Raw genomic sequence first — 20,460 nt, 5'->3', positions numbered from 1 at the left:
GACTGTAAATCTAGTCTACTCAGGGCTGGGTTTGGCTCACTCTGGGCCGGCCCCCCACCAGCTACAGTTTTGCTAAATTTAGTGCTGTTCCCAGCCACCCAAACGACTCTGCTCTTCGTGTCCATTTCAGGTTCAGTCAGGGACAGACAGAGAGGAATGGGACTTGTCCAGAAGAGATCTGCCCTCATGTGACCCTCTCCCTTCCCCGCTGAAGTCAGGGGCCCCAGGGAGCAGAAGATGTGAGAAACCAGTTGGAGGTCTCCAGGGCTCTGAAGCAGGCTCTGCCCTCTAGGTGACATGCAGAGTGAGAAGGGCCACTGATCCCAGGAAGATCACCCCACACCACCTAGGTTTCACTCTTTGGGGGTCACAGATGCTGTGGGGTGGCAGGGGTCCTACTCCCTCAGATACTATATGGCATGGTGGGTGGACAGACAGACATCCTCAGGGTAGGACCGGAGGAAGGCCCCTCTGCAGTGCTTTGGAGAATCTTGGAGATAAAAAATGTATTCAGTCAAATATTCAGAGGCTGTAAAACAGAGAAGGTTAAGGGAGTGGTCCTTAAACCTGGGTGCACATTGGAATCACCTGGGAAGCCTCAAAAACTGATGCTTGTGTCCCAGCAACCCGAGAGACTCTGATGTAATCGACCTGGGCTTTGGAAATTCTGAAAGATTCCAAGGTGATTCTAATATTCAGACTAGTGGGAAGCAGTGGGTTAACAGCATGCCCTGCTGCTGTCACTGAGTTCTGCCTTTCAGGCTGCCCTGGTAGACTCCTCACCCAGCCACTGCCTTGCTATGTCACCCACCAAGGGCAAGTTATTTAACCTTTCTACGCCTCAGCTGCACCAACTGTAAGGTGCACATAATGATACAGAACATCTACCTCTAAGGTTGTTGTGAAGCTGTAATGAGACAATCCATGTAAAGCACACAGAACATGGTATACAAGATGTGCTCCCTGAAAGCTAGGAATCATTATTATTATCTGTTATAATGAGGAGGAAGAGAAGGAAAAAACAGGGAACCCATAGAGCTGGGTCTACATTGCCCAAGGAATAAAAGTCTCTAGCACCAAGCCACGACCATCTCAGGAAGTGGGCAAGAAGAGGCTCCACGGCCATCTCCACAGTCCTCTCAGGAGGACACTCACCCATTCCCCCTGCTGCTGTTCATGCTGTTTCTCCTATCTTCCAAGCCCTCCCCTCTTCCCTTCTTTCTAAATCCCACCACTCAGCGCCCAGCTCTGACCACCCCAGGGCTCTCTCCCTTCTCAGGTGAGAAAACCCTGAGGTCTCTCCAATAATACTTCCCCTCCATGCCTATCTGTCTATAGGATGAATGAATGTTTTGATATGGACTAGCCTTGTAGCCTCAAAAGGAGGCTACAAATAAGCAACTTGGGAGGAGGGCCTGATTCTCATGCTTCTGTGTGTTCCCTATGACACCTAGCACCATGCTGGGCACACAACTCTGGATTAATGAATATCTGTGAAATGAAAACACATGTTGAGCCAGCAAAGCTAACTGCACATCAGCAAGAATCCAGGCTCAGTGTCCAAGAGAAGCAGGCCCAGCACCCAAGTTGCTGGCCCAGCTCCCCATTCCATCATTACAAGGACACACCACCACCCAACTCCATCATAAGAGATCCCACTCACCTAGTCCCAGAGCCTGTGGCTCCTGCCAGAAAGCCACTGACCCCCATGATTCCCTAAACCCCAAAAGAGCCAGGAAAAACCCAGCTCTGCCCACAAGGGAGTCCAGAGCAGCTGGCCACCCAACAAGCTGTAAGCCTCTTACAGATTAAAGGTCCTAATTTAAACCTCTATTTGAGGTACGACAAGTGGGTCAACACTCTGCAGGTCGGTCAGTGCAGCTGGTGGAAGGAGAGGCAACTATGACCCAAGAAAGGCTCTTCTTCTTCGGGGGGAAAGATGGAGCCAGAGAATCACAGATCTAAGTGGAATCACTGAGGTGACAGGAAGTTCATTCTGATGCACCACGAATCCTACCCCCACCCTGCCCCCAGATCAACGGGACTCCACCCTCCCTAGGCAACGAACCTGAGAAACAGAGAATATAAGGACAAAACCACAGTCGGGATGGCCTTCCTCTTCCTGCCATGGCTTTGGTATGTGGGGAAGAAGGAAATTTGCTGCTAAAAGATAAAAATTTTTTAAAGCAAAGAGACAGTTAATAAAGCCAGGAACCAAGAGAAGAGGGAAGGGGCTGGATATGCTGCTGCATTCTAGGGACTCATACCCTGGTGAGAAGACAGGGAAGGTGACCTTTGCTCCTAAACCTGGCTGAGGTTTTCCTGATCTTTCTCCCTAGCTCCTCTGCAGCAGGAAACACCAGGCATGGGTGAGCAGCTGCAGACAAGCCTAGGATCACGCTGTCAGAAGCTGACTCTGGCTGCTCTTTAAAAAGAGCCCTCTCACCACATCTGTCTCCATAGAGATGGCCTCTGGGGAAGTGGCTGGAACCCACTGTCTACACTAAGAGCAGAGAAATCCTTCCAGGACAATGTTTCTCAAATTTTCTGGACCCTGATTCATAGTAGGAAATCAATGTTATGCAGTAGCCCAGCACAGGCATATACGTGCACTTATCTATATGTATCACTCTCTCTCTATACATAACTGAAACAAAGTTTCATGAAATAATACTCATCTTTACTACGTACTACGCAATCTAATATTTTCTATTCTATATATATTTTAAAGGCTGGTCTCAACCCGCTAAATTGATCTCACCCATTATGGCCTCTGGACCTGCAGTTTGAACATTACTCTGCAGGAAATGGAAGAGGCTCTTCTCCTTGAAAGAACTTTTAAAATTCCCTCACAGACTAACCTCCCTACAAAGAAAATTCCTACTAAGCCAATGAGTGAGGTGAGAAAATTGGAACCTCAGTTGCCCAGTCCTTTCTCTGCAATATGCATAAGCCGTGGCTGCCTCAGAGAGCTCCGGTCTGCCCCACCTCTCTCAAGGTGCAGGAGCTCCCCCCACACCCGCAATGATGCCTCTTGGTACTGGCCTAGCACCTAAGCACAAGCCAGTGCAAGGCTGATTGTCACCATCATTCACTGGGATCAAGCATTGCCTCACCACCCCTCAACCTCACCCTCCACTAAAGGAATTTACCTATAACACACAAAGGCAGAAATGCCAACACTGTGCTGCCCACATTGGCTTTTTTCCCCTCCAAAGAGCCTATCTGTATATCAGATGTGCTATAAAAGCCTGGAGGATGGGAAGTTTTTCATCTTTTTTTTTTTTTTTTTTTTTTTTGAGATGGAGTCTCGCTCTGTCACCTAGGCTGGAGTGCAGTGGCGCGATCTTGGCTCACTGCAACCTCCGCCTCCCAGGTTCAAGTGATTCTCCTGCCTCAGCCTCCCGAGTAGCTGGGACTACAGGCACGCTCTGCTAATTTTTTTATTTTTATGTTTTTTAGTAGAGACGGGGTTTCACTATGTTGGCCAAGACGGTCTTGATCTCTTGACTTCGTGATCCGTCCGCCTCAGCCTCCCAAAGTGCTGGGATTACAGGCATGAGCCACCATGCCCGGTCTGTTTTTGTTTTTTTAACTGATGGTACAGAGACACATTTTATGGGAATCTTTTTAATGTCAGGAAAAAAAAAATCCAACCTTAAACCTCCCTCAGCCCAGTCTTCCTGCTTTTCCAAGAGGCCTGCGAAATACCTCCTCCTCCAGACAGCCCTCCCTGATGGATGAGGACAGCTAAGGAATTCTACAAACCCTATGCCATGGTAATATAAAACTCTAATGACTCCTTTCCACACTCACCATTCCCACAAATGTAACACGCTGCCTCTCTGAATCCATCATTATGGCCTGGGTGGGTATCTAAGTTGGAAATCATGTTACAGAAAAAAACTTAGCATAAGCATTCAATATTTTGAATCAGTAAGTTGTAAAGGTTATTATTTTTTTATTTTTTCCAAGTAATAGAACAGGTATTTTTGTCACCTGCTAAGTGGAGCAAACGCTGGACCTCTCCATTTGTGTCAGTGTGCAGACTCCCATTCCCCACTGCTTTCCCAAGCTCCTCGGGACCACTGTCATGCTTGCTGCTTATCAGCGCCCTCCAAACCCAGAATGCCCACTCAGTGCACTTGGGCAAGTCCCAAAGACTCCAGGAGAAAAAGCATCTTATCACCACCATAAGAGCGCAGTGAGCATTTGACGGCTCACCAGCCTATAGCAGGTTTTTTTTTTGTTTTTGTTGTTGTTGTTGTTGTTTTGTTTTTGAGACGTAGTTTCACTCTTTTTTGCCCAGGCTAGAGTGCAATGGTGCAATCTCGGCTCACTGCAACCTCCGCCTCCTGGGTTTAAGCAATTCTCCTGCCTCAGCCTCCCGAGTAGCTGGGATTACAGGCACACGCCACCGCATCCAGCTAATTTTGTATTTTTAGTAGAGACAGAGTTTCACCATGTTGGCCAGGCTGGTCTTGAACTCCTGACCTCAGATGATCCACCCACTTTGGCCTCCCAAAGTGCTGGGATTACAGGTGTGAGCCACCGCACCTGGCCCCTATAACAGGTTTTTATAACTTGGGATCTGTGAATCCTCTGATGGTGTATGCCAAATTGGGGCTCTTATTATTTTTTTCTCCTGGAGAGACTATAGCTTCCATGCAATTTCTAATATGAACTGGCAGGAAAATAAGTTGAGAGCCACCAAAACCAAATTCTTAGAAAGTTGATCGAGGGCCTCCCAAGACTGCCTCTACCTCTCCAATACACAGCCCTTCCTCTGCCACTTACACTCTCTCTGAACATCCCAACCTCCTTCTGCCAACAAGCCATTTCCTCCTTCAGTTTTGTGGTGGTCTGGCATGAACTTTCAGGTGAAGTCCTCTCATCCTTGAACACTTACTTATTAACAAACACCTATTTACTGAGCACTTGATGGGGCCAAGCATCATGCTAGGCTCTGAGGATACAGCCATAAACAAGATGGATGAGATCTTCCTTGTTTCCAGAGACATCCCCCAGCTCCCAACCCCATTTAAGGCTAATACAACACTTTCTTACATTTCATTTGTGTCACATTTACACACTATTTTAGGTGAAGGTATCTGTCTACCTCACTTATTCCTTCTCCATCCCCACCCCACTCCATCCAAAAAGAGAAACAGACACAGAATCTTTCACAGAGGCCATCCTAAGCAAATGCACATCAATCCACGAATGCTGACGGGCTCACCAGTGGTCCAAGCAGCAAGACTAGCATACCAGGGCAAGCCTGACTCAGCAACGCAGGGTCCAGGGGACCTTGGGAGATGTCTCTGTTGCAGCAAAGAGAGCATGGGGCCTCTGTTCCTCAGCCACAGCCTGCAGTTCTCATTCCAGCTGCTGATCTTTCAAATTGTGCATGCAGTCAGGGAAGTTAGAAAAACAATGCCCAAGTAGATGTGTCTGGCTGACCTACCTCCTGGACTATCCAGGTGGAGGAGAAGCATACATCTCAGATATCTGCACCAATACTTTCAGCATGTAAACTGATGGAAGACATCAAACAATGCATCAAAGACATATACCCCTCTCATGAAGAAGAGAGCTGGCTGCTCTAGATACCACGGCCATCTCTTCTAGCAATCTCTGCCAGCTCATTTCCAGAGCATCTGAACACAACCATCTACTTCCTAAATCACAACATGGCAGTGACTAGAGCTGCCACCATCCCTTTCTACCTGTCAGATGCAGAAGGATGCACAGCCAACAGTAACAGGACCACAGAGCTGTTTCTCTAATATCACAAAAGCTTTCAATACTGTTAACGAAATGGCTCTAGCAGCCACCAAAGAAATCTGCTACTGGACTTTGTTGTCCAAGAAGTATGACCTTATGGTACTGAGGTCAGAGAACAGGACACTCCTCAGCACTATTCAGTCAACAAATATTAGTGAAACACAGCACTGTCAGGTACTATAAACAACAGAAAAGACAAGACTCAACCTTTATGTCAATCAAAGGTTGTTAGGGAAGCAAGGTTACTATAGAAGAAACAATCAGAGCAATCATCTCTAATGTGGCATGTATAAGCAGATCCACTAGGATGAAGAAGAAAATATTACAATGTTTATACTTTACCAAAATACAAAAAATTAAATTTTACTATTATTTAATATAGGAATTGACACGGACACACTCCTTCAATTTGTGTGTTGGGTGGTTGCTGTATTTAAGGTACCAGAGGAATCCTTGTGTCTGAGTAGGAGATCCAGATGCAGAAGGGTAGACAGCGACACCCCCAGTTGCCTGTTGATTTAGTACAGTTTACATCTGCCCAGTGAAGCAAAGTTAAAGACACCATCTTCAATACAATAAAAAACAGTCCTTTGTAATAAGACGGTGAGACCCGAACGTCATCTGACCACATTGTCACTAATTATCTCGTGGTAAAAATATCTAAAAGAGTTGCTCAGCTTAGAGAAGAATCAGGCCAGGTACGGTGACTCACACCTGTAGTCCCAGTGCTTTGGGAGGCCCAAAACAGAAGGATCTCTTGAGACCAGGAGTTCAAGACCAGCCTGAGAAACACAGCAAGACCCCCGTCTCCACAAAAATTTAAAAATCAGCCGGGCATCATGGAGCACATTTGTAGTTCTCACTACTAGGGTGGCTGAGGATTGCTTGAGCCCAGGAGTTTGAGGCTGCAGTGAGCTATGATTGTGCCACTGCACTCTAGCCTGTGCAACAGAGTAAAACTCTGTCTCAAAAAAAAAAAAAAAGAGGAATTATACTTTTTTTAAACCAGAAAACAAGAGTTCTAAAATGTGCTGACCTCTTCTGTAATGAGTGCCAGTAAGTAGAATGCTACTTAATGGGTATTTTTAAACAAACAAACAAATACTCTGTATCTTTATGGTGAAAGTAGAATTTTTTTAATGGGTAAGAAAGCCATTGTTCTTTTAAAACAGGCACTTGGAAATCATTTCTACCATTATGTGATAATGTTGCCAATTTCAATGTAAGGATGTCATCTCTAAAATCTCATTATCTGCACACACTCAAAACAGAACATCAAAACTTGTTTTAAAATCTCCCAAAATGAAGTATTTCAGGGGTCTTGAACCCATTTATTAAATTCAACATATAAAAGTATTAAATTTTGCAATGAGTTTGTAAGAACAACTGATTGATATCAAGACTGACTGAAATATATTAGCTGGATTTCAACAAAAACCTTTGCAGAAAACAGTGGATGTGACTAAAAAACAAGTTATCAAGATTTCGTAAGTAAAATCCAGGATGCATTTCTGCCATGGGCATCTGCATATCATTGTGAGGTCTCTTTTGAAATATCCTGACTCAAAACAGAACTTCTAGCTGCAAATGACACCAAGCTATTCTGAAATAATAAATTATGCTCAATTGCAATGTTCTTAGTGAAAAAGAATCATTCTTAATAGATAATTTCACTTAATTCTTCAACAAATATCCATCTCTTATATACACATGTTAGGCACTGTTCCATGCTCTGAGATATAGCAGGGGACAAAACTCACAAAAATCCCTTCTCTCATGGAGCACGTATTCCAGTGGGGAGAGAGAGAAAATATACTAATATAAATAAATAGTACGCCAACTGGTGAAAAAAACACTACATGAAAGGGATGCAAGGAAGGCTAGAGAATGCTGGGGGCTTGGGGGACCCTCTGAGAAGGTAACATCTGAGCACAGACCCAAAGGAAGTAAGAGATTTAACCACAGGGCTATCTGGGGAAAAGCATTCCAAACAGAGGGAACTGGAGGTACAAAGGCCCTAAAACAGGAAATGCCTAGTATACCTAAATAACAGCAGGAGGCCAGTGATGCTGGAGCAAAGTGCAAGTTGAAAAGAGTAACAAGAGATAGATACAGAAGTAACGTAATAAAGCCGGGTAAGGTCGTATGGACCTGTATTGTGCAAGATGGCAGCCACTAGCCATGTAAGGCTATGGAGTACATGAAATGCAACTAGTTCACATGGAGATGTGCTTTGACTATTAGTACAACAAACAAACAAAACAAAAGCAACGTAACATATCTCAGAAGTGAAAATACTGTTAACATACTGGGCTAAATAAAATACATTATCAAAATTAACTTCGAGTGGTTCATTTTCCATTCATTTTTCCTTTATCAAAAACTTTTAAATTACATACGTGACCCTCATGTGTAGCTCACATTATATTTCTATTGGGCAGTGATGAGATAAGCTATGAGGTCTTATGGACCACAGTAAGGGTGATTGCTTTTACTGAGAGAGAAGAAAAGCCACTGCAGGGTTTGGGCACAGCAGAGCATGATGTGACTTAACATTTCACGGATTGTTTTGGCTGCGGGGAGGACTACAGCCTCTAAGGGGCAATAAAGAAGCAGGTGAGAGCGGATGGTGGCTTGGACCAAGGTGGTGGCAGCGGAAGTAGTTCTGATAGATGAGATTTTGGATATATTTTACAGGTAGAGTCAACAAGACTTACTGACGAACTGGATGAAGGACAGATGAGAAAGAGGGAAATCAAGCATGACCAGAGGTGTTTTCGATAAGCAACTGGAAGAACAGCATTCCCATAAATGGGATGGGGAGACTGCAGGAAGAACATACTGGGGAGGGAAACCAGGAGTTCCATTTTGGACACGTTTAGTGAAATATCTGTTAATATCAAAGCTGAAATACTAAACAGGCAGATGGAGACACAGGTCTACAGTTCAGAAGAGAGTTTGGGCTGCAGACAAATGATTAAAGGTCATCAGCATATAGACTTTTTAACTTTCCATTATAGAAAATTTCTGGGCTGGGCGCGGTGGCTCACGCCTGTAATCCCAGCACTCTAGGAGGCCAAGGTGGGTGGATCACGAGGTCAGGAGATCGAGACCATCCTGGCTAACACGGTGAAACTCCGTCTCTATTAAAAATACAAAAAAATTAGCTGGGCGTGGTGGCAGGCACCTGTAGTCCCAGCTACTCGGGAGGCTGAGGCAGGAGAATGGCGTGAACCCGGGAGGCGGAGCCTGCAGTGAGCCAAGATTGTGCCACCGCACTCCAGCCTGGGCGACAGAACGAGACTCCTCAAAAAAAAAAAAAAAAAGAAAGAAAGAAAGACAATTTCTAACATAAGTAAAATGAGAGAGAACCGTATAATAAACCCCCAGGTACCCATCACCCAGCTTCAACAATGATCAGCTCATGGTCAATCTTATTGATCTCCCAGGATTACACTGAAGCAAACTCTGGAGATCACTCATATAGATGGTATTAAAAGCCATGCAACAGGAGAGGATCACAGACAGAATGAGAGAAGATAGAGAGGAGGTGCCCAGGGCCTTTAATGTTTAGAGGTCAGGGAGATGAGAAGCCGAGAAGGAATGGCCAATTAGGCAGATGGAAAGCCAGAAATACACACCCTGGAAGCCAAGTGAAGAAACAGCGTCAAGGAAAAGGGTATGATCAGCGGTGCCAAACTGAAGAGCTCCTGTGAGGAAGATGAAGAAGTGACCACTAGAGTCAGGATCATGGGAGTTACCATGGACCTTGCCAGGAGCACTTTCATCAGAGTGGTGTGAGTCAAGAGAGGATGTGAACACAGCAAGGACTGAAAATATGGAGGGACAGATGATGGGGCAGTAGCTGGGAGAGGTGACCAAAGAAGACTTTTTGAAGATGAGAAAGCCTTTGGAAACGATCGAGCAGAGGGAAAAAGTGGTGATGCAAGGAGGAGGGGACAGGCTGGGGCAATGTCGAATATGTGAGAGGAACTGAAATTTAGGGCAAAGTAGAAGGCTGCCCTTGGACAGAACCATGAAGAGTTCATTTAGGAAGAAGGTAGGGAATACAATATATCCTAGCCATTTGAAGTCTTTTGTTTTGTGTTTTATAATACTATAATGTATTTTAGCACAGCACTACTTTTTATAAATTATAAATACACACACAAACAAGGGGAATTGCTCAGAAGTTTTAACTGATATGGGCACACAATCAAAACGATTAAAGACCACTTAACTGAAAGAAAACAAAACATATCATCAGAGGCTGAACATGTAGCCTTCAGTGACAAGGAGATATGTATCATAAGGATACTAGGTTTTATATCTGAAAATATACTTTTATTAACTAAGATTTTTTTAAAGGCTCAGACACTATAATCCAGTAACTACAATACAGTTGCATTTGAACTGAAAATGCAAAAATATAAGAAGAATCATGGACCATTCTCAAAATCAGAGCATCACAGGAGTCAGAGTCTGATTATTTACTTACATAAAGAAATGTAAATCAGTTAAAAGTTTTATCAGCAAGACAGGCCTGAATTGTATCATCATATTTAGCTACTGAGGCAGACTGGCTAACCAATACACAACGAACAGCAAATCAAGAAAGTGGGCCTGTCATCTGAAAGGCTGGCAGGTAGCCTAATTGGAACAGGCAAAAGCCCCAAACCAACCTGAAGTCCACAAAGCCACAGAAACATCCAATTTGCTCAAACATATTAGCAACACTTGGCTTTTGCCAAGCCCTGTAACAATTCAGAGCCCCCCTCTTTAAACGTGTTCATTTAGCCTCTCCACAATCCACCAATTCAGGAAGCTCTCCATTTTAACTTTCAGAGCTATCCACACTCAAGCCCAAAAATGTTACATGGATACACACAAGGCCCAAGCAGCACCACAGTTAGAATGCCGGGTCGTGTGGCTATGAGACACAGGCCTGCCACAGAAGCCATGCCTGGCTTCTTGAACATTCTAGGTGCACCTTTGTCAACCACATAAAATGACAGCATGAGAGCATGAACACCAAGCTATAAAACGTGGCAGGTCTGCCTGCACAGAAGTGACGGTTGTGGTCACACTGCTCAGCTGGGGTGAACGCACGGGGAAAACTGCCAAGCAGCAGCTCTCCTGTGGTCAAACTGTAAGCTCCAGGAGTTGGGCCCTGTCTGTCCTTTTCACAGGTGTAGGCCCAGTGTCCAGTACAGCTCCTGAAACAGAACAGGCTCCCAAGAAATATCTACTGAAGGAAGGGAAAAATGACTAGCTACATTAAACCATAAAGGCAAGAGGGATCACGAAAAAATGCTCAAAATCATAAAAATCATCTAACAAAACTCAGGAAGCTGTTGATGGCAGCTGACTGGGAAGAATCGTGGGTAGCTAAGTAAATCTAAAAGGTAGAATTGCAAAACATAAATTCTTTTAAGAATGACCATAATCTTTATTAACAGAGCCTTGAAGATTTGTTATCAACTAAATGAAACATGAGGATCTTGTTTGGAGCCTGACTCAAACCAACCGGCTGTTTTCAAAAAAAAAAAGAAAGAAAGAAATTGAGACATCGAAGGAAATTTAAACACCATTTGGATATTTGGATGACAGGAGATATTTAGGGATGACTGTGCTTTTTCAAGGTGTAATAATACCACTAGGGTTATGTTTTTAAAAGGTATTATCATTTAGAGACACATTAAAAAGTATTTATAGATAAAATAATACAGGATCTAGGTCTTGCTGTAAAATAATCCAAGAAGGGAGTAAGAAAAAGGTGGGTGAAGGTATAAAAGAAATGAGAAAAGCCATGTGTTGATTACAAGTCGAAAAACTGGCGGATGGGAACATTGAGGTGTATTACGCTAACTCTGTGTACCTGTGAAAATTTCCATTGACAAATTTGAAAAAAAAAAAAAAAAAAAAAGACTAACCATAAGGTCAAACCATAGTTAATTTCCTTGCATTTGCCGCACTGTTGGAAAATAACTGAGAGGCATTTTTAGTCATACATGGACACAGTGGTTTCTGAGGAGACCAGCAGAACAGAGCTGAGAGTCCCATCTTTTCTTTATCCCTGCCATCATGTTCATCTGAGACTCACTTGTGTCATTTCTGCTTTCATCCTAGGCCTGAAGAGGTCTCCATGTTTCCTCTCACAATGGCTCCTACTCTCCTTCCACTCTTCCCTTCTCTGCTGCTGGTTAGTTCTTCACAATTCTGGTGGCCCTCTGCTTTACCCAATGATCCTGACTACCTCTAACCCACCTTTGTAGCCAGGTCATATTCCTTCCTTCTCATGGCCCTAATGCCAATGGATTCTATCATGCCCACACAGCTTTAACCCTTCTCTTTTCCTTAAAGGCAGTCACTTAAAGGCACTCATCGTCATATATCCAAGTATGTCCATCTTCCCCCAAATTTGTCACACTTGCTGCGTTAAGCACCTCTCTTCCTCCACTTACCCACTCAGATTCCTCCTGCACATTTCCAGGACAGATCAAACAAGGATGGGTCAACCAATAAATATCTGAGGCCTATTGTGTGCCAAGCTCTGTACTCAGCACTGGGGTGACAGCAAAGGACAAGACAGATACAGACATGCTCTCTTGAAGCATGTGATCCAGTGCAGATGGAATTAAAATTGGTTCAGCTGCCCATAAACCTTCCAGATCAAACTGCGAATCTTTTATTTACCTCTTATCCTGAGAACTTCACACAGTGCCTGCCATATAATAGATCTTTAATAAATATCTGATAAATGATATTTATTTATCCAAGTCAGTGCAGTTGTCTCAACATAAGTTTAAGACCATATAGTATGGGGTCACCCTAAACCCTACAAATGAAAAGATATTTAAGAGAGAATGTTTTCTTTATAACAGCCTCTGGGGAAACTGTGTCGGGGAGGTATGAAGGAATGCTCCTAGAGTCAGAGTTACCATTACCAGCTAAAAGCAGCTCTAGGTGTGCTCGACTTCTGTCTTCTTTGCTATTATGGATTGTCTGCTCCCTCCTCCTGCTGCTGGCCTCCTCCCTATCAAGTGCAACGAGAATCAACCTCAGTCACCTCCGTTCCCCCTGCTACTTCCAGCATGTGGTTTCCTCCTGCTACCGACGTGTCTCACTTCCTATCTGAGCAGAACTGCCCCAACTGCTGGGCTGCTGCTGTTCTGCAGCAGCGAGAACTTTAGCCCTGTTCCTAGCTAGGAGTTTCAGCAAGACTCTGGCTTGAGGACCAGGTCAAAAAGGTGGAAACTAGGACACAGAAGGACTCCATAAAGGTTGGCTGCAGGAATAATGAATGCTGATTCCAGTCCCAAGCCAACACAGACACATGTCCCACAAACGCCAAGCCCAGGGCCTTATTCTGACAGAGTGGATGAGTGCCAGGTTCAGACAAACATGCCAGGCTGGGTTGCAGGCTCTCTCTGTGGCGGCATCTCCAGGACCTTTGCACTAAAGGTGCCAGTGAGATCAGAAACAATAGAGATATCAGGGGAAAGATCCTACAGGACAGGCAGAACCAATGAGCCTCCCTTCTCCTCACTCAACACTGGGCTTGGGTCAGTCCAGTATATCCTTGACCCAACACTTGGGTCAGTCCAGTATATCCTCTGCACTGCCCAGGGAAATCAGAATGAGAGGGACAGTAGCTTGTCAAACCCAGTACTGCTGAGGAACTCAGGCCTCCAGGCTCCAGGGAAAAGGCTGAAAATGAAAGAGCTTTCCTAGATACAGAGTGACTATTTTTGAGCTGACTCTAATAATCTACTATTTCAACTACCAGATCATCCTCTCATGGGATCACAAAGACAGGCCCAACGCAGAATCTTTAAGAACCCTAGAAATCTGAAATAGCCATCGTAAGCATCCTCAGTAAAAGGCCAAGCACTTTTCTGGTAGTCTACAGCAGGGGTTGACAAGTTTTTATCTTTTATCCTAAAGGGCAAGATAGTAAATATTTTAGGCTTATGGGGCATACAGGCTCCCTTGCAGTTACTCAACTATGCCCTTGTAGCATGAAACCAGCCTCAGACAATACACAAACAACGGGCGTGTCTCTGTTCCAGTGAAACTTTATTTACAAAAACAGGAATCCGGCCCACGGGCCACAGTTTGCAACCCCTGGTCATTGGGAGAACCTGCTCTTCCAGTATTTCCATGCTCCAAAGAGGAACAGAGGCTCCCATCCACCTGGAGGGCTCCTATCCACACTGAAGACAGGGACCCACTCTGGGGACTAGGCCTCCATCCCTACTAGTCCCTCCCACAAGGTACTAAGAAATCTAGGCTACTTGTTCAAAAAGCCTGGTCTGCATCAGAAACCTGGGCAAAGGTGGAAAAAGCTTTCCAGACATCAAATCAGAGGGCTTCAGAACTGGAAGAAGCTAGATCCCTAAGACTAGACACTTAGGCCTGGAAAAGGAAGTCATGTGTCCAAGATCACGTAGCTAGCAAAAGTCTCCTGACTCTGTCCAGTGCTCTTACTCCTCCAGGGTGATAAACAGCATGCTAGAAGAGGCCAAAGACTTGTGGCACATTTCTACAGCACATCCCCGAGCTATAAGCAAATGGTACAAGACCTTGGGGGAAATAAGTGCATGCGTATGCGTGTGTGTGTGTGTGTGTGTGTGTGTGTGTGTGTGTTTCCAGGTATACCTGGACATAGTTACTAGGGAGAGGAAAACTTAAACAAAAATCTTAACTTTAAAAAGGGATATGGTTTGGTAGAAGATGTGGGTTTTTGTTAGCAGAAATGTCCAGGGTCTGGGCAAGCCCTGGGATAATAAACCAGTACAAGGCATACAGCCTCACTCAATTCCAGGTAATGCCCCAGGCCCTAGGATCTACCTCTACCCACCTTCAAGCTTCATAATCCAATATCCTTCAAATCTTTTCCCAGAACTGACTTTCATTGCATATTTTACTTGCCTGACCATAAACATTTTTATTTGGATACCCTGCCATCATCTTGAAGCCAACATGTCTAAAAGAAAATCAAACATGACTCCCCAAAACAAGTTTGAACTCTAATGTTTCTATTTCTATAAATCACTAAGGTTCAAAATTTCAGCACTTTCTCTTCCCCACGTCCTGTCCTCAAGCCAGTGTAGCACTCCAAATTATCTCTTCTTCTTCATTTCCACAGGCTCCACCCTAACCTATCACCTCCAATCTGGTATGTTGCTAGTCTCCTGCTGGGGACCCCAGATTCCAGGCTTGCAACAATGCCAGATCTTCCCCCATATACTCATCCTCCTTCCATTCACCACAGTCTCTTCAAGGTCAAGGTCCAGTGCTACTCACCTTCGGCTTCCCAGTTTCCAGAACCTCACCTAATATGGGGGGCACACAATAAATGCTGAATGAATGAATCACGGTTTTCATCACAAGATGAAAGAAAAAACTTAAACAAAAATCTTAACTTCAAAAAGGGATATGGTTTGGTAGTTTTCATCACAAGATAACTGCACAAGAAACCTCAGGCCCTTCCTAGTTCCTACTCCCTCGAACCCAGACTGCTGAACTCTGAAGGCCCACCATCATCTTACCCTGCCCACCTCAGCTCCTACCAGCCCAGAAACAGGCTTTTGGCTCCATCTAGCTCATCAATGCTGGACCCTCCTCATGTGCCAGGCATTCCTGCATCCACATCTCTGCCCACGCTCTGCTCACCCTGCCCTAAGATGACGTCCATGCCCTTCCCCCTGCATCTACTCCAACTCCTACGCAACTGCCAACTGCCGAGCTGTGGGGGGAGACAGGGGATGCAGGAAGAGGGGAGATGATAAAGAAGACTGGGGAAAGGGGAGCATGATGAAAACATGCTGGGGTCTCTCTCTGACCCTTGGAAGCATAACCCTCTCAATGGGTCACAGGCGATTTAGAGAAGGAAGAGCCAGGAGGAGGAGCCAGATTTTTCCACTGAACGAAAGGCATGATTTTCATCACTGCTTCTGTTGCCCCGGTAACCAGGGACAGCCCAGTGGAGAGTACAGTAAAAGAACACCATGTTTATCTTTGCTGTCTGATCTACTTCCCTGTACACCCTTCCCTGACCATCCCCTAGCCCCTAGGCCTGCTCCAAATCTCTTATAATGCCACCACCATCCTTCTAGTTACCCTTGCTCCTCAAAGGCAGAGCTAATTTCTCCCTCTCTTTATCCAACCCTAAGTACCATGTGTTCTTCCACTGCAACATTTTGGGGTTCATCTCGCCATGCCACCTGCCATGCCAGGGGTCCCCCAAAACAAAGAGCTGGTCTCAAAGCACAAGGATGGCATCTGCTCTACCAGACAGGGCAAGTGGGACTAGTGGGGCAGGAAGGTGAGGAAAACTGCCCAGCCAACCGTGTTCTCATCCCATACAGCTGGTGTGGAGAGGGACCTGGCTCTCCCAGCCCCCCTCCTATGGCTGAGATCAGGAGAAGGAGCCAGGTTGGGGATCGGGGGAGTAGGTTCACCCACAGGCTTCCACAGATCCTGCCTCCCACACGGACACCGTGTCTGCGTGACCTGAGAGCGGAGACACAGTGCTCGCCCTGGAAGATTATATAAGCGTTATATAACATGGTGGCACCAATAAGCACACAGGAGCAGTTGTCGAGTGCCAGGGACAGGCCAGGGGTGGAACCAAACCCAAGGGGCTGGAGGTTCAGCCCTCCTGCCACCAATGCCAAAGCAGCACCAGGCCCTGGCTGCCTCGGCCCTGTCTATACCTGCTCCTTCCAGCCCAGAGGACACAGAGAGAAACTTGCCAGGCTCTGCGCTCTTCTTCCCACACTGGGCAGCAGGGAGGGGCCGCAAAACCGTCACCACCCTGGGCCATGGCAGCCTCTGCCCATCCGGCCTAAGGCAGCCTAGCTGCCCTTCCTGCAGGGGAGCAGCCATGGGGTCCTCGGCAGGGGAGGGGTGTGGACCAGTAGCCCCCTCCTCTCTGTCCTCCTACCAGAATGTAGGAGCACTTGTTTGGGGAACAAGTGCTGCAACAGCAGCTCCAGGATTGGCTGGGCCAGCCGTTCCTCTGCTCTGTCACTTGCTGTTTCCCTAAAAAACAAAACAAACCGAAAGGGAAAGAAAAAAAAATTAAGCACATTTGACAAATGCCAGATCCCAAATTTTGGTCTACGGTTGCAAAGCTGGAAGGAAGGGGTCCTAAGGAAATTACCCTATTTCCCTACAGCCCCCATCTCCCACCATTCCTGGCCAATTCACCATCTATGAACTTGGGCTGTGAGCCTGAAGATTGCTCCGCAGCCCCTATCTCTGGAGCTGCCTCAGTGGCTGTAGCTCCTTCGGGTAATATTCCCCCTCCCTCTACAGAATGCTCAGAGTCTGCGGCTCCCGGATATACACGCGGGACTAGGCGGCCGGCCTGGGGCAGTTCTGGGCAGTTTGGGCCAGGTCTTCATCAAACTCCTCCACCGTCATCACCACACCCACTTTATTAATTTGGCAGGGGTGGGGGCAGCTGAACAGAGACAGAGCCAAGTGATCTCCCGCAGCACCTGCCCTCTCCTGAGCTATGCCTCTGGCCTTCCCGCCTCCTCCTCCACACGGACCTCCGCGCCCCCTGAAGAAGGGGGGAAAAAGAAATACGCATTAATACCTCGAGCCTTGGCGCACCAGCCCTCGCCCCCTCAACCACCTGTCTCTGCGTTCTCCCCCGCAGCCTTCCTCAACTCTGGGCGCCCCCTCTGCAGCAAAGGGGCACCACGCCCACTGCGGAGAGGAGAAATGCAAGGTGGGGAGCGGACAGGGGCTCACTTGAGGGCCCGGGGGCTGCTCACTCACCCCTGCGCGCAGCTGGCCCTGGCCCCAGAGCCTGGGGCCCGCCCGGAGCTGCTCCAGGCCGCGACCGCTCCCACCCCCGCGGCGAGGCCAGCAGCGCCCGAAGGCCGCGCTGCAGCCGGGGTGGGGCGCGACCGGAGCGCGGCCGGGGCCCTGGGCATCGTCCCCAGGGAGCCCACCCTACCCCGGGACGCTCGGGGACCGCCCTGCAGGCCCGGCCCAAGGTGCCCACTCCCACCTGGCCGAGTCCCGGCTCTTACCTCGGCGGCCTTCCGCCCTCCGGGGGTACTGCGCAAACAGGCTCTCCCCCGGCCCCCGCCCGCCAAGCGCCCCGCTGCAGGCCCGAGATGCGCAGCCGCTGCGGACGCCGACTCCGCGGCGGCCGCTTCCCGGGCGTGTGAGCTCAGCCTGCCCGCGCGCCCGCGCTTCCCACGCTCGGCGTCCCGCGCGGCGCCACCCAGCGGCCGCGTCGGGCGCTGCACGCTCGTGTCCGGGAAAATCTGCCGCAGCCGGGCCGGCCAACTGATTCGGAAATTCCCAGAATTTGACCATGGGCTTGCGGCGGGGCGGGAGACCTGTCAGGCCGTGTGGCCGTCGCTAGACTCGGGGCAGAGCAGCTCCCACCCACCCTGTCTCTGAAGGGGACTCCAGAGTCTTTGCAAGATATTCTGATTTCCCCCCTGTTCCTCTGACCTTGCCTCGCCATATTTCTTCCAGGGCAGTGGAGACTGTGGGGATGCTGGTGACTCCTTGTAAAATGGGGGTGGAGAATCGAGGGGTGGGAAATGGGTGGGAAGCGCTCGAGGCTGGCATCTCAAGGCCTCCATGGGCCCGTCTAGAGATCCGAGGTGTGCACTGAGTCACTTCCCGAGCTTGTTAGAACACACATGCACAGATGCCCCAGCCTACCTGTAAATTCTAATTCGGAAATTTCAACTGCTCTTTTTAACCTTTTCTTGTACCTACACCCTTCTGAGAATTGCAGAAGAGCTATGGACCCTCTCTTCAAAAAAATGCACATGCATACAGAAATATAATTTTGCACAATATTTCAGGGAATTCTGAAACTCCTCAAAGCTCCGTGGATCCCAGCTTAATATCTCACTTTGTGCAGATACCCTAAGCAGAAAGAGCGAGCTGGTGATTACCTGAATACGCTGCCATCTTATCTCATGCTTTTTCCTCCTTCAGGGATATCTCCACTGGACGCCCAATCTCACATTTCCGCCTGTAGAAATTCCACCTGTCCTTTAAGGCCAACTCGAAAACCTCTTCCTCTCTGATTTTCCCAATCAGCAATGTCATTTATGACCTCAGTTTTCTGAGAGTATGTCTTTTATGGCTGTTAACATGTTATAAATACACCTGTATTTATTTCTGTGGTTGGTTTTCTTATCTCCTTCTAGATAGCAAAACTGTTTTAAGATCAGTTTCTCCCTCTGCAACTACTAAGGGCCTTACATGGTATGCCTTCGACAAACAGTTCTTAAGTAATCAGAGAGATTGGATTGAGAGAATAGGAGGCCCAGGGAGATGAATGCCTTTGCTCTACCTGCACCTTTCCTCCCTTCCTGATGCTCCACCACACGGACCTCTAGGCGTCTGGAAAACAGAATCCTCAAGTTGATAGGTTTATCTCATTCATTCCTGCTCCTCCAGGCAAGGCAGCCATAATTTAGGGGTTCCTGGATGAAGTTGCAAGACAAGTTCATGCAGGACACACATACCAAATAGCAGATATTCTACCACCAGTGTCTCCTAGTCCAGTGAGGGGTGTCCCCACCCGCCTGGTGCACAAGCAATGTGGATGTCATCCTTGACTTTTCCATCTCACTTTCCTCCTTTCTTGCACATATGCCAATCAATCACCACATCCTGATTCTACTTCCTAAATCTTAAATCTCTAAGATTGGCCCTCTCTTTATTCCTAGCTCATTCCACCATTATTTCTTGCTGGGATTTCTGCATTTGTCTCTAGCCTAACTCGCCTACCTGCCTCCAGCCTCACTAGGCCCAGATCCAGTCTCCACATCTGCTGTGTACTGAATGTCTGTATCTCCCTAAAGCTTGTTTGTGTGCTCTTTCTCTCTCTCTCCTCTGCTTTCCAACACGGGAGGATACAGTGAGAAGATGGCCAACTGCAAACCAGGAAGCAGACCTTCTCCAGACACAGATCTGCTGATGCCTTGATCCTAGACTACCTTGCCTCCAGAATGGTGAGAAATAAATGTTGTTTAAGCCACTCAGTCTGTGGTATTCTGTTGTAGCAGCTTGGACTAAGACAATATCCCATTTAGAAGGATCTTGCAAATATATCAATCCCTTCCCTACGTAAAACTCTTATGTAGTTTCATTCTGGACTAAGGATGAGGTTCAAACTCCTTTGCCTGGCTCACAAGGCCTCCTAGATCTGGGCCCAACTCACTCTCCAGCCTCCTGTCTTGGCACAGCCTCCACTCTTACCTATATGCTTCACTTGTACTAAACACCATGTTTCTCTCCACCTTGATAAAAGTCCTCCCCCAATTTTTTTTTTTTTTGAGACGGCCTCACTCTGTCACTGTCACTGGGGTGCAGTGGTGTGATCTCAGCTCACTGCAGCCTTGATCTTCCCGGCTCAAGTGATTCTTCAAATTCAGCCCCTTGAGTAGCTGGGACTACAGGCATGCGCTACCATGCCCAGCAAATATTTTTGTATCTTGTAGAGACAGGGTTTTGCCATGTTGCCCAGGCTAGTCTCCAATTCCTGAGCTCAAGCGATTTGCCTGCCTCAGACTCCCATAGTGCTGAGATTACAGGCATGAGTTGCCGCACCTGGCTGTCCCCGACTTTTTGAGACTTTGTTTCACCTATTCCTCAGGTTTCCCGACTGTCTCCTCCTGC

The 20,460-nt window shown here is 47.1% G+C and overlaps 1 protein-coding gene across 6 annotated transcripts in view; it reads right to left on the bottom strand.

Annotated features, from left to right (window-relative positions):
• Positions 1-19,816, bottom strand: part of LOC107970009 (uncharacterized) — a 110,585-nt gene extending 90,769 nt beyond the window's left edge. For 5 of the 6 annotated variants that reach the window (XR_010156798.1, XR_010156796.1, XR_010156794.1 and 2 more), the window contains exons 1-2: positions 17,838-19,816; positions 16,736-16,833 (exon numbers count right to left, since the gene is read on the bottom strand). Coding sequence is in view for 3 of the 6 variants with exons in the window: in XM_063810102.1 (XP_063666172.1) it covers positions 16,736-16,833; positions 17,838-18,129 (390 nt within the window). In the remaining 3 variants the exon portion in view is untranslated. Of the gene's footprint in view, positions 1-13,847; positions 16,834-17,837 lie in introns of those variants that run through there. The other variant, XM_063810100.1, reaches the window with a different exon arrangement.
• Positions 19,817-20,460: the final 644 nt, after the last annotated feature.

This window comes from Pan troglodytes, chromosome 1 (genome assembly GCF_028858775.2).
Source record: "Pan troglodytes isolate AG18354 chromosome 1, NHGRI_mPanTro3-v2.0_pri, whole genome shotgun sequence".
Taxonomy (NCBI): domain Eukaryota; kingdom Metazoa; phylum Chordata; class Mammalia; order Primates; family Hominidae; genus Pan; species Pan troglodytes.
Note: the sequence above shows the minus strand (reverse complement) of the source record. Positions and strands in the feature narration are given on the sequence as shown.